This window comes from Chlorocebus sabaeus, chromosome 20, assembly GCF_047675955.1.
Source record: "Chlorocebus sabaeus isolate Y175 chromosome 20, mChlSab1.0.hap1, whole genome shotgun sequence".
Classification (NCBI taxonomy): Eukaryota; Metazoa; Chordata; class Mammalia; order Primates; family Cercopithecidae; genus Chlorocebus; species Chlorocebus sabaeus.
In genome coordinates this window covers 130,852,274-130,870,749 of record NC_132923.1, presented here as the reverse complement: position 1 = coordinate 130,870,749, position 18,476 = coordinate 130,852,274, and the positions used below count along the sequence as shown (strand labels likewise).

The window sequence follows — 18,476 nt, the reverse complement described above, 5'->3', positions numbered from 1 at the left end:
TTCAGTAGAGACGGGGTTTCACCATGTTAGCCAGGATGGTCTCGATCTCCTGACCTTGTGATCTGCCTGCCTCGGCCTCCCAAAGTGCTGGGATTATAGGCTTGAGCCACCACGCCTGGCCCACGAATCCTATTTTTAAATAAAATGTTGGGTATCTCATGTAATATATTGAAAACGGCACTGAAAGTGAGAAACAGAATGGCGGTATGGGTACCACCATAAAGTAGCAAAATCAAAAATCAAACCATCGAAAGCCAGGGACCATCGTACGTTAACGGGAAGCCACATCTCAGCTAAGAGCAATCACAACATGTATCTGCTAACAGCACGTTTTGTTACCTGCCTAATTATCGGTCCGTCCAGCCACTTGAGGACACACTGGAAAGCTGTGGATTCCTTCACAGGTTGGCGTGCTCTCTGTGGGTGGGGAGGGACAAGCACATTTTGGGTGAAGATCTTGTGCCAGTCGTTCATCCTGCCCGCCTGAGGGTCCCGTGGGCTTCCCGGATGACCTGTGCCAGTCACATTCAAATAAAGAGAAGAGCTGTAAGGGCTACAGTGGTCACAGCAATCCTGAAGGCTTCTGCCTCCCACTAAACCCCAGAGGAACCTCCATCCCCCAAACCCACACTCTGCAAATCCTAGACAAGTGGACTTTGTTGCTGGCTGGCACCCACGCTGCCTTCCCTGGGAAGTACCATTTGCACTTCAAAAAGGAAAAATAAAGGTAGGTATATATTCGCTGCATTTGCTTAGAATTTATGGAAGTTGTACAATAACACACTGTATCTAGAGGGTGATACACCAGGTGCCTGGGGTCGCCATGGGATGATTCACTTTTCCTGGGTATCCTTGTCAACTTTGAACTATGCGAATTGCCTTTTCAGAAATAAAAATAACATGGAGAAATAAAATCTACCTCCAGAGAACCCTCCGCCCCACCCCTACTCCCGTGGGCCAGACTCAAGAGCACGACTCTCCTGGCCTCTGTGGCTGGTTCCGGATGGGGACACGAAGGGATGTTCTGTACAGCTGTAAAGGTTGGGTACCACACGGGGACACCAGGTGCAGGTGCTGAAATACAGCCCTAGGGTAGGACCGTCTTGCAGGGGACCCAGGGAGCATGAGAGAGGGAATACAGTCCTTGAGCTGAGAGGTGGTCAGTCTGAAACGCCCGGGGCCACCTCAGGAAACACATAAAAATAAGCAGAGAGGAAAAGGCAGGAGCGAGGGCCACTGGGTCCCCATGTCATTATTAGAGCCCTGGGCCGGTCACCCCAAGACACTTCAGCCACATGGACAAAGTCTCTTGTTGCTAAAGCCATTTGGGGACAGGTTTCAGGTGTTACCAGCTTCTTGGTGGGTCCTGGCCCATTTTGAGTGTTATCTGATCCCGTCCAGCGGGCCCAGGATCTCAATCTTCTCTAGCCAACACAGAATCCAAAGATCTGAACCTCAAGAAGAGGTTGAATTCCATATACTAAAATGGCGAGGAAGGAGAAAAAGCAGTGGGTTTGGCCTTCTAAGACAGCAGCTCTCTAAGTCCATTCCCCAAACCCAAGGTTTAACAGGACCCTGTCAGGGCTCTACAAGGTCAAAACGATTTTCCTGACACCAGGTGTTATCTCCTTCACTACAGTGGCGCGGTGGGGCAGAGGCAGCAGCAGGTAAAGCCACTGGGGCCTCACTCGACCCAAGGCTGGTTGGGTTGAGTGAGGTCCTCCCAACCTCTCACAGAAAAGAACAAGGCAGCTTTCAAGTAAGAACATCGGTGGTGAAGCCAGGAAAACTACTAATCTTATTATATCTTGACCTTTCAGTAGACACGTTCTTAATTTTGTTAGACAAAACGGAAAATACACAAGCATTTCTGGTGCGAACTGAAGGGCAACAGTCACCCCCGGGGGAAGCCTTGCTGTGACTGGGCTGCACGTTGAACACACCGCTTTTTTTATTCAACACCATTTTCACTAAGAATGACTGAGAGACAAAACATGGGTACTTGGCAGACATCTTCTCAAGTGTGAACAAAGTGAGCATGTCATTTCTGGGAAAACAACTGTAATAAAAATGGAGTTTCCAAGCAAACATTAGAATTGAAAACGTTTGTATCCTCCACCTTGGGCCTACCAGCTTCACACTTCTTCAAGACTTCCCTGATGAGACGGGCAGTGAAATAAGGTGATCGTCTAAGGTTACACCATTAAATGTGTCAATAGTTGGAAGGTCTGCATGACTCCATGAACCAGTATTTTCTGAACAATGCGTAATGGTACAAAATCCTGCAAGAAGAAAACATCTACCCAAAGTGCAAGACTGACCAAAGGACTTTAACGTCAGAGCACGAAGAGTTCATTCACGTGGTGGAGACTCCGCTTTAGAACAAATCCTTAAGAAACTCCTGCTCGTGGGGTTTCAGTGCAGCAGCAAAGAATATCCACAATGACCTAAGAGGTTCCTCCCAACTAGATCGGGATGGACTTCCTTCACATACGTCAACCAAGGCAACACAGGCCAATACAGAAGCTGAGTACAGAAGCAAACAGGAGCCTTCAGCTGTTCTCTCTTAAGGAGACTGTAAAGACATTTGCAAAAATGCAAAAGAATCCCACTCTTTTAAATTTGTTTTTTTTTGTTTTGGCTAATATAGTTGGTTTTTGTAAAAAATGTTTTTATGTTAACATGTCATGGACTTGTTATTTTTAAATAAATTAATATTTTTAACATTTCTCAGTTGTAATTTCTATGGCAGTAAACATTGGTAGACACAACTCACATAAACAAAAGTTCTTTGGGGTCCTCAATAATCTTTTAAAGGGTAAAGGGATCTGAGACCAAAAAGTTTGAGAAGAGTTGTGCTAACAGTTCACCCTCTGCATGCTCCCAGCATGTGTGGGAATCGAGAGGACATGACCAGGCAGCCTGAGAGGGGCCTTTGCCCAGGGTCCTGCCTCCACCCACAGTGCACCCAGATGCTGCATCCTTGGCCCAGGGTCCTGCTTCCACCCACAGTGCACCCAGATGCTGCATCCTTGGCCCAGGGTCCTGCCTCCACCCACAGAGCACCCAGATGCTGCATCCTTGGCCCAGGGTCCTGCCTCCACCCACAGTGCACCCAGATGCTGCATCCTTGGCCCAGGGTCCTGCCTCCACCCACAGTGCACCCAGATGCTGCATCCTTGGCCCAGGGTCCTGCCTCCACCCACAGTGCACCCAGATGCTGCATCCTTGGCCCAGGGTCCTGCCTCCACCCACAGTGCACCCAGATGCTGCATCCTTGGCCCAGGGTCCTGCCTCCACCCACAGTGCACCCAGATGCTGCATGTAGGCCAGGTACTCCTCAGAGGACCAGACTCAGTCCGGTCCTGTGTGAATCCAGCAGGCACACACACTGGTTTGTTGTTTTTTGTTCTCTGTGGGCTATTTTTGTTGCTCAACTTCCCTTGTTTTGTGGAGGACCCTCACCCAACTCCATGTGCGGGGAGGGATGCTCCCCAATTCCAGCCAGAGGTCTGCAGTGATTGGTTCAAGGAGGAACACATGGCCCACACTGAGCCATCAGTCTTCCCCGGGAGACTTGAGCCCAGGCTGTCTCTCCTCCAAGGCCCACAACTGCCCACACCATGCCAGCCCAGAGCCCCAGGGGCCACCACAGGGAGAGCCAACTTTGGACTGCTGACCTCCCTAACTGGAAAAGAATAAATTTGTGCTGCTTTTAAGCAACCAAGTCTGTTGGACTTTCTTACAGGAGCCACAGGAAATCACACAGCTGCCCACGACTTTCAAGCAGAAGACACCTGAGCAATACCAGCTCAAGGGCCACCTCCTCCAGGAGGGCTTCCTAGGTGCTCCCAGGGTCCAGGCCCCAGGCTCACATGGCCTCTGTGCTTCCCTTGGTCACAGCATTTGTCACCTGTCTTGTGTTGAACTGCTCACTGGCCAAGTCCTTGAAGAAAGAAGTCCCATTCCTCCTGTGTCCTTGGTACCATCACAACTCAGTAAACGGTCACAGAATCAAACTGAAGCTTTAGCAAAGCTACCCTGAAGTTTTTCTTTCCCACTGACGTTTTATAACATTCAGAAGTGTATTCATACAAAATGCAGGCCGTGATGGCCCCAGGTGGGGATTTTACAGAGGAAGTATCTCCTGACGCAGATGCCCATGTTCCTCACCTGCCCCAGATTTCTGACCCGGTGCCTCCTCCCTGGGTGTCTGCAGGACTCAGTGCCACACTTGGCCCAAGGACACTGCTGAAGGACATGTGCACGCCAATCCACCCTCACAGGGAGCATGAAGCATGCTGGCCCCCTGCTGTACTAGCAGGGCACACACTAGGCGGAAGGGCATCTGTTCCAAAAGCACCTGCCACCCACACAAAGTCCTGAGGCTCGGGATGTGAAGGCAGGGCAGTCATAGTCTGCGGGGCCACGGAGGCTAAGGTGACACCTGAGACTCTGCGGGTGGGAGCTCAGGTGGCCGCAGCAGCTCTGACTACCCTCCCAACACCTCATAAATCTCTCTAGGTGCCCTTCCGCCTGCTCCTCACTCCTTTCCACCTGTGCTCTGGCATCCAGGAGTCAAACCAAATGCTCCCTCCTCAGAGTGAAAGCCCCATCCTCACCTCTGGCTGCTCCCACACTGGGCAGGTGACAGAAGAGCCACCACACTTCACCAGGGCTATGCTATTGTCCTGCGAGACTGTGAGCTCCATGACATCAGGCTGGGTCCTCAGCAAAAGTCTTTTAAGGATGAAATACAAATGCCCTGGAGGAAGTACAGAGGGGCCTTTGGGGCCAAATCAACAACAAAAAGAAAATCAAGAGGGCTCCAGGTCTTGAACCCAAGAAAAGGGTACAGTGGGCTCTCCAAGAAAAAAAATAAAAAAAGGTGAAAATACACCCGTTTTTAATGAGCCCCTGATGCAAGATAGGAACTCACAAACATTCCATGGTTACTGTTCCAACAACTCTGCAAAATGAGAATCATCATTATTGCCATCTTACAGATGAGAACACTGAGACTCAGGATAAACAGCCAATCCAAGGTCACACAGCTAGCTATTATAACTAGTTATTATAAAAGCATTACAGTTATAATACTGTAAACTATTATAACTACCTCCCGCTACCTCAATCAAGGAGACCAGGAGAGGCCAATGGAGAAGAGAGGCCCAGAGGGAAAAAGTAAGAGCACCAAAGGAATCCAGGGCTAATGCTCTCTCCTCTTTCACTTCAGGACAGGCCCGCAGCCTCCCCATCTGTTTCCAACCTCCAAAACGAGGGCTGTGAAATCTCCCTGAGATCTCTGCTTCTGTTCATCTATTCAGCAACTATTTCCCAAGCACTTGTGTTCCAGTGCATAAGAAGGCTGTCAAATGTGCTGTCTTCAAGCATCTAGAAAGCCAGTGGGGGTGAAAGACAAGAAGGCGAGTGTGAGTAGCACACAGGCCCCTGGGAGGGTGCAGAGGTGAGCGGGGCTGAAGTCCTACAGAGAGCGGTTCCCAGGGAAAGGAAGACGCACCGGGTGGGAGGCGCTATCAGGGTCCGTGAAGCCTCCTTCCCAGAACGGAAAATGTGTAATGCCTGAGACCCAGATGCCTTGGGGAGCTTTCGGGGAAGCAGAAGTCTGATTAAGCACTGCCTGGAATTCCCTCATTCACGAGCACTCTTCCAGCACCTGCCCTGCGCCCTGGAGAAACAGTCTTGAACACAGCAGACAAGCTCGCTGCCCCCACAGAATGTATAGAATCAGGGCACAAATTAGCACACAAAAAAAGACACAAGTGTGACCTACGGAAACTGCACAAAGGAGCTGCAACGAACGGAGCCCGGGGTTAGGACCGAGAGGCATTGCCCACCATCATCAGAAATACTCCTCCTTTTGCCAACCGCACACGCGTGAAAGGCTGGATTTCCTTCACAGACGTCCACCAAACCACACATCGCGACACACGGAGGCAGAAAGCAGCAGTCTCCTAAGAAGCCAGACACGAGGAATCTCGGGCAGCAGGGGTGGCCTGCAAGCCCGGGGGCGGGCAGGAGCAACCTGCATGCCTGAGGAGGGCACGTGGGAGCGGGTGGCGCATTCCGGGCCGGGTCGGCCGGGAGGTTCCAGGGCAGGAAAGGGGCGCAGAAGGCCGGGACGGCCCCGGGGACAGAGCCTCGCTGGCACGCCCGAAAGCAGCAGAGCGACAGCTGGGAAAGGATAGCCGGAACGCGGGGCGGGCTGGCGACCAGGCGGGTTCCGCTGGCTCCGGCCTAGGAAGGATGGGCGCGGACTAGGGCGCAGGGAGCCAAGGCCCAGGACATCAGTACCGCGCTCCCTTCAACCGAAGGGCTATAGAGAGGCCGGGGGGCAGGGGGCAGGGGGCAAAGGGCAAGGGCCTAAGAGGAACCCACGTAGCCAAACAGCACCCGGCGGCCCGGGCCGCACCAAGAGTCCCGACGAGAGGGGACGCCTGCGGCTGACGCGGGGACAGCCCACGTCGCGCGCCGCCGCCGCACCCCAAGCACCGGGCCCCCATGCAGGGACGGCATGGACCATCGTACCCCCGAACCCCGAAGCTCTGGCCAACACTGCGGCCCCCAGCGCCTCGAGGCCGCGTCCAACCTCCCCCGCGGCGCCTGCCCACATGGTTCCGCCCGCCGCGGGCCGCGTTACCTAGGAGACCGACCCGCCGCGGCAGCGCCAGAGGCCACGGAGTCCACGCTTTTGAGGGAGTCCCCACTTGACGGACCCAGAGGCCCGGCAGCCGGTGCTCAACGGAGCCACAGGCCTTGAAGACCGAGGACTGGCCGAGGGGCGCGCCCCGTCCGCTGCCACCCACGGGAGGAGACTCAGAAGGCGGCGCGCCGCGCACTCAGGCCAAGAACCCGCCTCGCGTCACTTTGGGCGTCCGGGCCACGGAGCCAATCAGAACCCAAGTAGAGGGCTACGCTTCGCGAGCGCCAGCCAATCGGTGCGGCGGCGGGCCTATCCTGATTTGCATGTCCGACGACCCCTCAACCAATGGTAATGTGACTGGCGTGAACAACAGCCAATGAGAAGCCGGGAGAGGCGAGGCCCCGGGCGTCCCACGAGGTGAAGATGCTGCTGGCGGAACCTGCAGGAGCGAGCGGGATTCGGGGGCGCTAAAGTCGCAGGGGCAGGGCGGAAAGGAAGATCCGGCGCGGGGCACAGGATCCGGAGCTGGAGCCCCCAGGTGAGTACGGGAGAGACCCCGACGGGGCGCGCTTTCCACCGACCTGCGCCGGGACGGCGGCGGCGGGTACCCGCGAAGCCCGCGGTGCGGCAGGCGCCGCGGTCCCGTCTCCTTCTCTTCCCCGGCCCTGCGTCCCTGCCTCCGCCGCCGTCTCACCTCCTCTCCAGCCTCCTTACCTCCTTCTCCATCGTCTCCCTTCCCCCATCCCTTCCTCTTTCCTTCCTTGTCCTCCCGCCTGACCCTTCTGCTCGCATTCCTGACCCCTGCCCGTGCCGCGGTCCCTCTCCCCGGTGCACCTCTTTCCCATCTGTGCCCGCTCCGGTCCCCGCAGCCTCGCCCTCCCCTTCCCTCCATCCTCCTCTCATCCCCTCTCCGGGCCTCTGCGCAGCCTCACCGGGGCGCTGCTGGTCCCGGTCCTTCCCATCTCTCCCCCTGGTTGCTTCTCAAGGCTCATCCATCGCTCTCGCTGCCTGTCCCTGTGTCGCTCCGGTCCCTTTCCCCACCCTCCCATTCTGCCCCCAGCCCCTCCGACCTCTCCCCGCGGGCACGCTCTCACCACCTTACCCTGCTCTCCAGAACTCTGACCCTGCTTCCTGCACCAGTTCCTCGGGCTGTCTACACCACACACACCGCCACCTCTGACCCTGAGCCTGTACTCCTATCTTAAGGTTCTCCCTCCAGCCAGGCCTTGGCACAAAGCACTTCCGCACCTCCCTACCTGCTGCTGCTCGCAAGATGCAAAGACCCCACTGCTGCACCGCGTCCTGCGGCAGTAGCAGCAGCCGGGGTACCTGCCCACCTTCCCACCCCGCCATCCAGCCGCATCCTGGCGTCCCTCCTCCTGGCATTTGTCCTGGGGGCTCCTACAGGGGCTGTTCTTTGCCCACAGCATCCCTGGTTGCTCCAGGTGGGAAGGCTCTTAGCACCCTTCCTCCCTGGCCACCATCTCCCTCCCTCCCCACCCCCACTTTCCTGCTCAGCCTCACTTTGTGATTCAGCATTTTTGGGATTGGTAACTTTCTTCCTTCCAGTCGTGATAGGGACCTGGCTACGGAGCTGAAGGCAGGGGTCTTGACTCTGCAGTTAGCAGGGCCACCTTAGGAACCACACCTGAGCTGCCTGGTTGGGAAGGGGCTGGGGAGCTGGGGACTGCCTGTGGGGGTTGCCTTTTCCTCCCTTTCGTTTGTCTGCCCTGTGTTGAACTGTGTCCAAGGGGAGATGACATAAGTAATAGCTCTTGGGGAAATGGGCTATTAGCATTTATGAAAATTAATACATCCACATCCGAGGAGCAGGAACACCAAGTTCAGGCCACAGCTGTCCCGCTGTCTGTCATTTTAGGATTTCTTCTTTCTCTGCAACTTCTCCTCCCCCTCAAAAACACCAGCCTCACCCCTCCCCTTTCCCCAGTGCCAAGAGTAAGCTCCTGCTCTGCTAAAGAAGCCGCATTCAGGCCCCGCGTTGCAGGGTTTCGGGACCTACGTGTGGAGAGTCACATCTGCCCACCTGATTCTCGCCTGGCGGCTGTGTCTGCTGCAGAGCCCTGTGCAGCTCCTGGCCCTGTGCTTTCGCAGTGTGGGGCCCTAAGAATGCACTTGGTCCTCCAGATCCTGTCCTTCTGTCTGGGGACAGCTCTCCATGGCCACGCTCAGCCTCAGTGGCACTGACAGTGTTCAGGCTGCAGCACATACCTGCCTTGAAAGCATCATGGTAGAGGCTTCCCTGTTAACACCCAGGGCCATTTTTTTCCCCTGCACCAGTCAGCAAATGCTTTGTAGGTGCTGATCAACACCTGGGGACTGAGCCGGGCACTGGAGTTGGGGGGTGTCATGAAAAAAAAAGTGTGAAACCCTTTTCGTGTGTTTTTTGGTTCAGAACCGTCTTGGGTCTGGATTTGGAGCCTGGATGGGAAGCAGTGTGCACAGAAGCCATTGCACCCAGGAGGTGGGACATGGGCCATGGCACTAGGGAGCTGGAAAGGCCGAGGGTGCCATGGGCTGGCCAGCTAGAGAAAGCTTGCTTGCTTTCATTTTTCAGTAATCTTCTAAGACCTAAATGGTTCAGGAGGAAGCGAGTGCCACACAGTTTTGATTTGGCAGTTTCCGGCCTGGGCTTGGAGGGAGGGGCCTCCCCTAGACCTTCCTGTGTGTTGGTGCTCTGCCGTGGTAACTGGGCACACATCGTCTGTGTGGAAGAGAGCAGGCGAGAGAGCCTGCTCCCTCGCGAGAACCGGGGGAACGTGCTTCTGTTTCCAGGGACTCTGGCCAGGAGTGGCATGTGTTTGGTCCTTGGCTAAATTCTCAGTGATATTCACGTTGCCAGAGGTCCCAGAGTCAATGTTTTCCTGGCGTCCCTGAATGAGGAGGCAGGACAGTGGGCAGCTGGGGGCGGCAATTTGAGGAGGATTGATGCCAGAGGTGTCTAGGGCCGTAGACCCCATGTTCCTGCCAGCCCCTCTCCCACCACCAGTAGGGCTTGGGTCTTGGCACCCAGCAGCTGGTCATCCTTGCTCTCAGAGGACTAAACGGAAGGACAGGCTTCTCAGGGTCAACAGAGGCAGTGACAGAGCTGGGTTGGGCCCCCTACTTACTACTTGTTTGAGCCCAGTTCGTACCTTGGCTGTCCGAGCTGAGGAAAGCCAGCCCCCGGAGGACATGACCGGCTGTCCCTTGGGAAGGCCACTTGGAGGCGTTGCTGACATTCATGTGCGCAGCCAGTGCCCTTGGGTGTGTCCAAGTCACTGGAGGGGCTGTTGGGAGCGGGAGGTGCCACTACCATGGAGATTTCTCAGCGACTCAGTCCTGCCTGGCGTGCAGGCCCTGGTGCAAGGGTTCTGTTGTTCGTGGCCTTCAAAGAGATGACCCCATAGTTAGAGAAGAGTGAGGGCACCAGGTCCGTGGTGGGATGCAGAAGAGGAGGGACCCTCTTCTGCATCCCACACTGGAACTGCATTTATGACCTCGGTTCGCCTCAGGCACTTGTAAATAACCCTGTGAGGGAGGCTGGATAGGGAAACTGAGGCACAGAGCAGCAGTGAAACTGATCCCGGCCTCCCAGCTAGTGAGGAAACCTTGATTCTGTTCCTGCTCTGCCAGAATTCTGTGGCAGGTGCCCCCTCTGCCATCACCTGAGCTCCACTGAATGTCTGAAATCCTCACTTCTGCAGGGGTGAGTCTCCCAAGAGGCCCCGGAGGCCCAGGCCCAGACTCTGGGGGATATGGAAGCGCTCCTTTGTCATGGCATGGGAAGCCCTACACTGCTGTCTCCTTGGTGACGGGCAAGTCGCCATGCTCCGGCCCATCTTCAGGCTGAGTCTGTGAAGGGATGCACCGTCTCCACTCAGCCAGTCCTAAGGAGGCAGAGGGAACAGGGCCCTCATTCCCCAGGAGAGAGCACACTGGGGGAGGTGGGGTGGCACACCTGGGCTTCGTCCTGTCACGGCCCAGTGGCTCGAGGCTTTCCTGCCTGCCTGGGCTGGGCAGATGCATGCATCTCCCTGCTTCATGGGCCTGAGCAGATGCTGGGCCCTTGTCCTTCGCCACATCCTGGGGAGCCCAGATGAAGGCCGGCCTCCCTCTTTCTGCACACCCACCGTGGGATGAGCCCTGGGCTCAGGCCCCTCCCTGCCTGAGGGTGCCCTGCCACTGCCACACCCAGGTTTCCACTCAGACCCCTGCTGGCCAGCGTCTCAGGAGGCCACTCGCTGGTCTGCCCAGTGACCACGTGGTTAGCCCCAGAGACCCGGGTGGTGTGTCTTTGGTCACAGAGCAGCCCCATGCCCACCCTGCCATCTTCCTCGGCCCCTGTTTCACTGCAGGCAGCCCCCCTCCGTTTCTCCAGCACACGGGTACCCGCAGAGCTAACTGCTTTGATGCCATGCTGGTTGCAGATAAAATAGGACTGGGAAAAGGGGAAAAGTGGAGAAATGGTGGGGACGCCTGCCTGGCTGTCCGCCTGCACCTGAACCCAGTGAGAAGGCTTTCCTGGCTGTGATCTTGAGCCCTGACTGCCGAGCGGCCGAGATCCATCATCTGACTCCATGGCTGGGAGCCGGGCACAGGTTTCTTCTCAGACCCCACACCAGATTCAACCCATTCCACGTGGGCCAGTTTTCTGGAGTCACTTCTGGGTCCTGTAGACCCCTGAGGTCTGGTCCGCGGCGGTCCTCCATCACCAACCTGGACTCTTTCCCTGCCAGACACTTAGCTCTCTGCGTCTCTGACTCTCTGGCCTGCTAAAACACGTGGATCATTCGTGTCTCCCTCTATCTGAATGGGTGAACTGCCTCAGTGGTAGGAGCCTGGGGCTGGTCCCTGGCACACAGTGGGTGCTGGGTAACTGTCAGTTCCCCCTCTTCCAGTCGGACGCGGAGCCCCAGCCACCATCCTGCCTGGAGCTCAGGTGGTTCCTGGTCAGCCCAACTGAGCCCCCAGGAAAACCGGAGCAGAGGAACCTGGCTTTCCTTCTGCGTGGTTTCCTGAGACCTCTCGGCTGGAGTGCCCCGCTGAGTGATTTCACAGTGGAGAAGGAAGGAGGGAAGGAAGGGGAAAAGAGGGCAGGAGGGGAGAGCCCATTGCCCTGGTCTGCAGGGAACAGCCTCCCTGTGAGGGAGGGACACTCATTGCCCCGTTCTCCCTGACCTTGGGCCTTGTGGAGGGCCCGCAAGCCTGCCGGACCCCCACTGCACACCTGCCCGCCTGTCTGATTCCAGCAGCCCCTGGGCACCGAGGGGGTTGCAGAGCCATGCTCCGAGCACGCTCGCCTTCCTTCACCATGGATGTGTTTTCATTTTCCACCCCCTGGCAGCTTCATGATCTTTCATTTCAATCTCAGGCCCTGGTATCCACAGGCTGTCAGTGCAGCCTAGGACAGAAGACTCTAGAATTCTGCCTTGGAGCCCTGTGATCCCAAACACTCAGTCATGGCAGGGGCTCTCTGAAAGTGATATTCTTAGAACCCCTCTGAGATGCAGGAGAGTAAGGAATAACTAGAATGCATGAGCAAGGATATTCAGCTCAATCTATTCATTGGAAAACAAATTTAAATTTAAAACATTAAAACCTATCATACCAGTGAAGGGCGAAGGTCTTAGCAGCAGACATTTGAAGGACCAAGAATGAGCAAGACCCACCTCCCTCCTGTAGGGCTGAGAGCCAGGAAAGGGATGCAGTGACCACGTGCCCGCAACGGTCAGAGAAAACCCTGCTGATGGGGAAGGAGACATGGGGGCAGGGGGGACATTTGATGTGGACCTTCAAAGACAGGCAGGTTGTGATAGGCAGAGCTAGGAAAGGGCGATCTGGGAAAGGGCTCTGCATGGGCAAGGTCACAGAGGGAGGACCGGGCAGGCTGGAGGATGGCCAGAGGCCCAGTGCGTTCACAGGCTAGGGCATGAATATGGGTGAATAGGATGACTAGGAAGAGGGCGTCAGGGCCAAGGACACCATGGGGCTGGACAGTGATGGGGAGGGAGGGAGGGAAGAGAAGAACCTAGGAGCCCCCCAAGCTTTTCTCGCTGGGTCCACCTGGGCTGCAGACCGAAAGAGGCAGAGCCGAAATCGGGGCTTCTGGATGGGGAGGACTGGGCTCAGTCGACCTTGGGTTTCGAGGTCTGTGTCTTGGACAGCAGTGCCTACGGGCATTGAGAAGGTAGGGCGGGAGTTCACAGGAGAGGTGGGACCTGGAGGTGACTGCCACCTCCTTACTGGTCACAGCCCTGACAGTGTCACCTGGAGGTGGTGCCAAGAGTGGCCGAGGGTACGGGTTTGACAGGGAAGATGAAGGTCAAGACAGACAGGAGGGAACCCTGGATTCTTCCAGAGCCCAGGAAGGAGAGGAAAATAGAGGATGAGGCAGGTATCTACTGCATCCGGTGGGCCAGCCGCTGCCGAGGAGGCAACCTCTGTTGAGAGGGGAAGCAGAGCTGGGCTCCCAGGAGCGTTGAGGGGTCGAAGGACCCCAGATTCAGCACCACCAGCTTCCAGGCACTTGCCAACCATCTTATCCCCATCTGACTGATGCAGAAACACTGGAAGTCCAAGTGGCTTCCCTAAGGCCTCCAAGCTACTAGGCACAGGAGCCAGGACCCCAAGCCAAAGCCCACTCTGGTAACCTTTGGACTTTGCCACCAATGGCTCTGAAGAAATTTGACCATGAAAGGAGGAAAAGGAAGGTGAGGGCACAGGGCGGCTCTTGGGCTGGCAGGTGCAGACGAAGCTGCTTTGCTGCTTAACCGCAGCTGCCAGCAGCACCCTCTTGCATCCGCCGCTTTAGAGACTATTTCAACGGTGCGTTCTTCCATTTCCTGCCTTAATGGGGGCATTTCTGGGGACGCCTGTGGACTGCAGGCTGGAGCTTAGCCTTATTGGTGGCCCTGCATAGGTTGGCTGCATAGTGCCTCATGTTCTGTGTAGGAATTGTGGAGTCTTGGGGCCTGGGTGGGCTGAGGGTCCTGAGCTGTCGGTGTGCCCAGCGGACTTGCAGGGCGTGGCGCCTGCCCAGCCCTCAGGGGTCCTGGTACAGCTTAGCAAGCTCCTTGGCCACCAGTCCCTGGTGACTCAGATCAGGGGTTCCAAGAACATGCTTTGAGAGACACTCCCTAGCCATTTCAGTCTGTCGGTGACCCTGCCCGCCTCTACTTCTTAAGGAAGCACACGAGGAAGCTGTTTGTGATGGTTGAAAGCTCCGGCGAGAAGGGCTTTGCGGGGGTTTCTGTAATTCTTGGGAACATGTGAAGCCCACGTTCTACTGGAATGCCCTGCACTTTTGTGAGCTTCGAATCTGAGACTCTGCTTTCATCCTCCCGTGCATGGCAGGGCGCCTTGTTAGTGTCCAGGCCTCTTGGATTGTGGTTTGGTTCAGGGTTACTGATGGCCCAAGCACTTGCCCGCGGCAGAGGAGGCCAGAGGTCGGTACGGGACCAGTCCTCGCCACCCTGTGCCTGACCATACAGAGTCTGTCACTTGTCTGTGCCCTGCCTGTGCCCCATCTGCACCGTGTCTGCACCCTGCCTGTGCCCTGTCTGTGCCCCGTGTGCGCCCCATCTGCACTCTGCCTGCATCCCATCCATACCCTGCCTGTGCCGTCTGCACCCGCTCCGCGCCCTGCCTGTGCCGTCTGCACCCTCTCCGCGCCCTGCCTGTGCCGTCTGCACCCTCTCCGCGCCCTGCCTGTGCCGTCTGCACCCTCTCCGCGCCCTGCCTGTGCCGTCTGCACCCTCTCCGCGCCCTGCCTGTGCCGTCTGCACCCTCTCCGCGCCCTGCCTGTGCCGTCTGCACCCTCTCCGCGCCCTGCCTGTGCCGTCTGCACCCTCTCCGCGCCCTGTCTGTGCCGTCTGTGCCCTGTCTGTGCTCCGTCCCCATCCTGCCTGCACCCTGTCTGTGCCCCATCTGTATCCTGCCTGCGCCGTGTCTATACGCCTTGTGCGGCCCATCCGCACCCTGCCTGCACCCCATCCATATCCTGCTCTGCACCCTGTCTGTGCCGTCTGTGCCCCGTCTGCACGCTGTCTGTGCCCCATCAGTGCCCCATCTGCACCCTGTCTGAGCCCCATCTGGGCCCTCTCCATGCCCTACCTGCGCCCTGTCTGTCTAGATAGATCCTGCAGCGCCTCCTGCCTCTGCTCAGTCAGCCCCCCGCACCCCCTAGAGGGTATTGCCTTTCCATGGCAATGAGTAGCAGGTAATTTTAGTCACCCAGACCAGGAGGTATTTAGGTGTCACAGACAGGAGGCCCGGAGCCATGTTGTCCCTTTGCTCCTACAAAGGATATAGGATGCCCAAAACAGGAATTGCAAATCCCAACTCAAAACCCCCCCATTCTGCAGGGACACAGGGTGCTTTGCTCCTCGAAGGAGTAGTGGATGCCTCCTTATTTACATCCTTCCTGCCTAAAAGGCAGTGGGGGTGTCCAGGGGACATCAGCCACCCTGCGCTGGGGCATGTCAGAGGCTCCGGGGAGCTGCCATGCTCTCTCTCCACCCCAGAAGATGGTTCTAGGGAGGCCACTGGGGCAGACGAGCCCGCTTCTGTGAGGAGTGAACCCCACCCCCCACCATCCTGCTGGTGTGAGTGACAGTTAACAACAGACCCTGAATGGGGGCTTTCCAGAAAAAAAAAAAAATGAAGGATATCTCTGGGAGAAAGGGGCCTGTTTACATGAAGCCTATAGGCCATTGGGGTCTGAAGTAGCAGCTGGGGATCCCAGTGACACCAGTGCTGACAGCCCTCTCCCAGGCAGTGCTGCAGTGAGACCAGGGTCTGAGGAATGTCACTTGCTCCTCATTAACTCATGAATCAGGAGCCAGGACAAGGTCGCTGCCCTCATTGCCCACATCAGAGCAGGAGGAGATGTATGGTCCAGGGCATCAAGGTACCACTCAGGCCACCACCAAAGTATCAGCAGCTCACCAAAGCGTTGGCAGTGTCCATCTAACATGGTCAGGAAAGGGGGAAGCACTAGACGGCCGTGGCCTCACAGGCAGGGAGAGTGGGGTCCGAAGGTGCAAAGACAGCACGGGGTGTCAGGGCACTGCGGGGAGAGGGACAAGGGAAGGTGAGGAGGGACCTTGGAGGTCGGAACACCTTTCACAGAGGCCTCCTGCTTCCTCTGTGCTGCTGAGCTGGGCCATTCATCTGGCCTGGATGGAGGGAAGCTGACCAGGGTCCCTCTGCGACTCTCTCTCTCCTCTCTCCTCTCTCCTCTCTCCTCTCTCCTGACACACACACAGACACACAGAGCCGGTGCCACCCGCCCTCATTCCTTGCCTCACCTAGGGCCAGAAGGTTCTGGCTAAGCCTCTGGGAGTGCCACTGGGAGGGATGCCTAGGAGAGGCTCTCTCCAACCCTCCAGCAACCCAGTAATCGTGGTCACCAGTTGTTGGAGCGGCCTAGCCACCTGCTGGGCTGTATGGGTGCTGAGGGCCTGTCTGGGCCCCATGGTACACCCATGTAGGTGGGTCTCTTGGGAGCAGTCTGTGTGAGCAGCAGGAGAGGTGGTGCCTCGCCCCAGGTTCTAGAGGGGACAGGATAACACCTGTCCCCAGGCTTGGCGGAATCCCTGGTCTCTAACGCAGCCCGGAACACACAGAGACATGAACCAGTGTGGGGCACTGTTGCTCACATGGTGGTGGGACTCGGTCCTGGGCCCCTGGAGCCAGTGGCCTCAGAAAGCCCCTCTAGGCTCTCTGAGTCTTTGACACTGTGCAGCCCAGACTCCTCATTTTATAGACAGGGAAACTGAGGATAGAGGACTCATCCTGTACAGCCGGTGTCATGGTGCAGCTCTCTGACTGAGGCCCCTCGACGTCCTGTAGTCTCTCCACGCACGCCCTGCAGTGGTCATGACTGCTGACATCTGTCCCTGCCTAGACTGTGGGCCTCGTGAGGACAGAACATGCCTGCTGTCCCCATCACCTCTGTCCCCTAACTCAGCCTGACTGGTAACGCACTGGCCATGTCATGAGGCCTTGGAACCAAGCCTAGGCTTCCTGCAGGCCAGCAAACATTGTCGCCAGCACCGGCTCCCTGATTTCATCTCCCCTGGCTGTGGCAGGCAGGGAGAAGCCTTCAGAACCAGAGAGGATGAGAGGGCTCCTGGCCCAACAGAGGCCACCTGTGACCCCAAGGGGTCCTTCCCCAGGTCTCTTCCCCACCAGGCACAATCCTGCTCTGAACACCCTGAACAACAGGCAGTGCCCAGGGGAGGCCAGAGACAGCCACGGCCTCAGGCCTGGCACTCAGCCAGACCTGGCAGGTCATCCTGCTGCAGCTGAGGATGAGACAAACCAGGTGCCTGCCGCGGTAGCTGTGGCCTGAGCTGGCATCGGTGGCTGATGGCCACAGGCTCCCCGATGTCTGTCATCTGTACTGAGGGCTCTGTCCCAGCCCCTGAGCCATACGTGGTGCCCACACCACCAATGAGGATACAACTTGTGTTTTTACAGCCGAGGCACTTAATTATGTTGAGGTAAATCCTTTGAACTGCAGAAACCATCCCAGCACGTCCCCTGTGTTGTAGATTTGCTCCGGCTCTGGCCCCCTGCTTTGTCCCCTCTGCACATTTGCCTTTAGTCCTCAGCTCCTCCCATCTCTGTGTCCCGGGTGAGAACAGATCCTAGACCTTGTCTCAGGTCACACAGCTACCAGAGGACAGAGCTAGAACATGACCACAGCAGATGCCTGATCCTGTGCCCCAGGCGACCCGTTCACCGGGCGGGCGCTCGTCCCTCCTGGGCCACAGTCACCAGGATGCCAGGTAAAGGGAAACCACACAGGGGTGAGACCAGCCCGCAGCCCCAGCAGCCTGGCTTCTGCTGGCTGCATATACTCCAGAGCCTGTGCTACAAGCCCAGGTGGCCGGAGCCTCCTGTAGGATTCCCCATCCCACCCCTGGAACTTGCTTTTCCTGCTTCCCACACACAGACCCTCCCCACCAGAGCAGGGTCATGGGGTCAGAGGCAGGGTCCCTGTGGTGTGGAGCAGGAGTTCCTCCCCACTTGCTCCATCGGCTGCCTTCAGCCCCTGCAGACACACGGGCGCCCTCCACCTTCTCCACTCTTAGCCCAAGCCCTTCCCCAGCTGGGAACGTTCACTGAGTGGCCACATTATACCCTCCCGTTTGTCTATAATTCACTTAAATATTATTTCCTTGGAGATCTGGCAGCTCTTCACTCTTCCGAATCAGGCTATGGGAAACATTTGTGTGCATCTCACTTTATTTCCTCTCTTGAACTATTAGGATAAAGTCGCAGACGTAGGATTCCTGGACCCCAAGCTTTGAACCTCTACCACCCAATTTCTTTCCAAAAAAACTTGCAGAATAGTTCATGCCCCAGAACCAGCCACGTCTCCTCATAGTAGTTTCACCTCAACCTCACCAGCAATGAGTATTTTCCTTTAAAAATTTTTTGTCTGCTGGTTATGTGATTGCAGAGGCACGGCTGGCCCCAGCTTGTAGTGGTTGCTTCTGCATCGCTTTTTATTCAGCGGGGCCTTTAATGGATGTGGTGGAGTAAAGCTGCCTTTCAAATTGCTGCTGCAGCACTGCCTGGCAAGATATTAATCTTTCATGCCCCACCACGTGGTCATGGGACGGTAATCCTCTTTGAAGCCATTTGTTATTTATTCTTACAGTCCCCCGGAGAACAGGGAGGAGCCCCCAGTGCCTGGATCACAAACTCGAATACAGAGAGGGCTGCAGACATTTCAGCTTCAAGGTTGGAGCAGAGGCAGGACTGGGGCCCGCAGGGGTCCAGACCCCCAGCAAAGAGGTCG

The 18,476-nt window shown here is 56.7% G+C and overlaps 2 protein-coding genes across 16 annotated transcripts in view; one reads left to right on the top strand and one right to left on the bottom strand.

Annotated features, from left to right (window-relative positions):
- The window catches only part of NPHP4 (nephrocystin 4), a 142,522-nt gene extending 135,677 nt beyond the window's left edge, over positions 1-6,845 (bottom strand). For 2 of the 12 annotated variants that reach the window (XM_073007896.1, XM_037985124.2), the window contains exons 1-2: positions 6,662-6,771; positions 340-512 (exon numbers count right to left, since the gene is read on the bottom strand). In XM_073007896.1, the coding sequence (XP_072863997.1) occupies positions 340-474 (135 nt within the window). In that variant the 5' untranslated portion in view covers positions 475-512; positions 6,662-6,771. Of the gene's footprint in view, positions 1-339; positions 513-4,622; positions 6,425-6,661 lie in introns of those variants that run through there. The other 10 variants (XM_073007895.1, XR_012089799.1, XM_007980817.3 and 7 more) reach the window with 10 other exon arrangements.
- Positions 6,846-6,929: 84 nt separating this feature from the next.
- Positions 6,930-18,476, top strand: part of KCNAB2 (potassium voltage-gated channel subfamily A regulatory beta subunit 2) — a 109,392-nt gene continuing 97,845 nt past the window's right edge. For all 4 annotated transcript variants that reach the window (XM_007980829.3, XM_007980827.3, XM_007980824.3 and 1 more), the window contains exon 1: positions 6,930-7,202. The gene's annotated coding sequence lies outside the window, so the exon portion shown is untranslated. The remainder of the gene's footprint in view (positions 7,203-18,476) is intronic.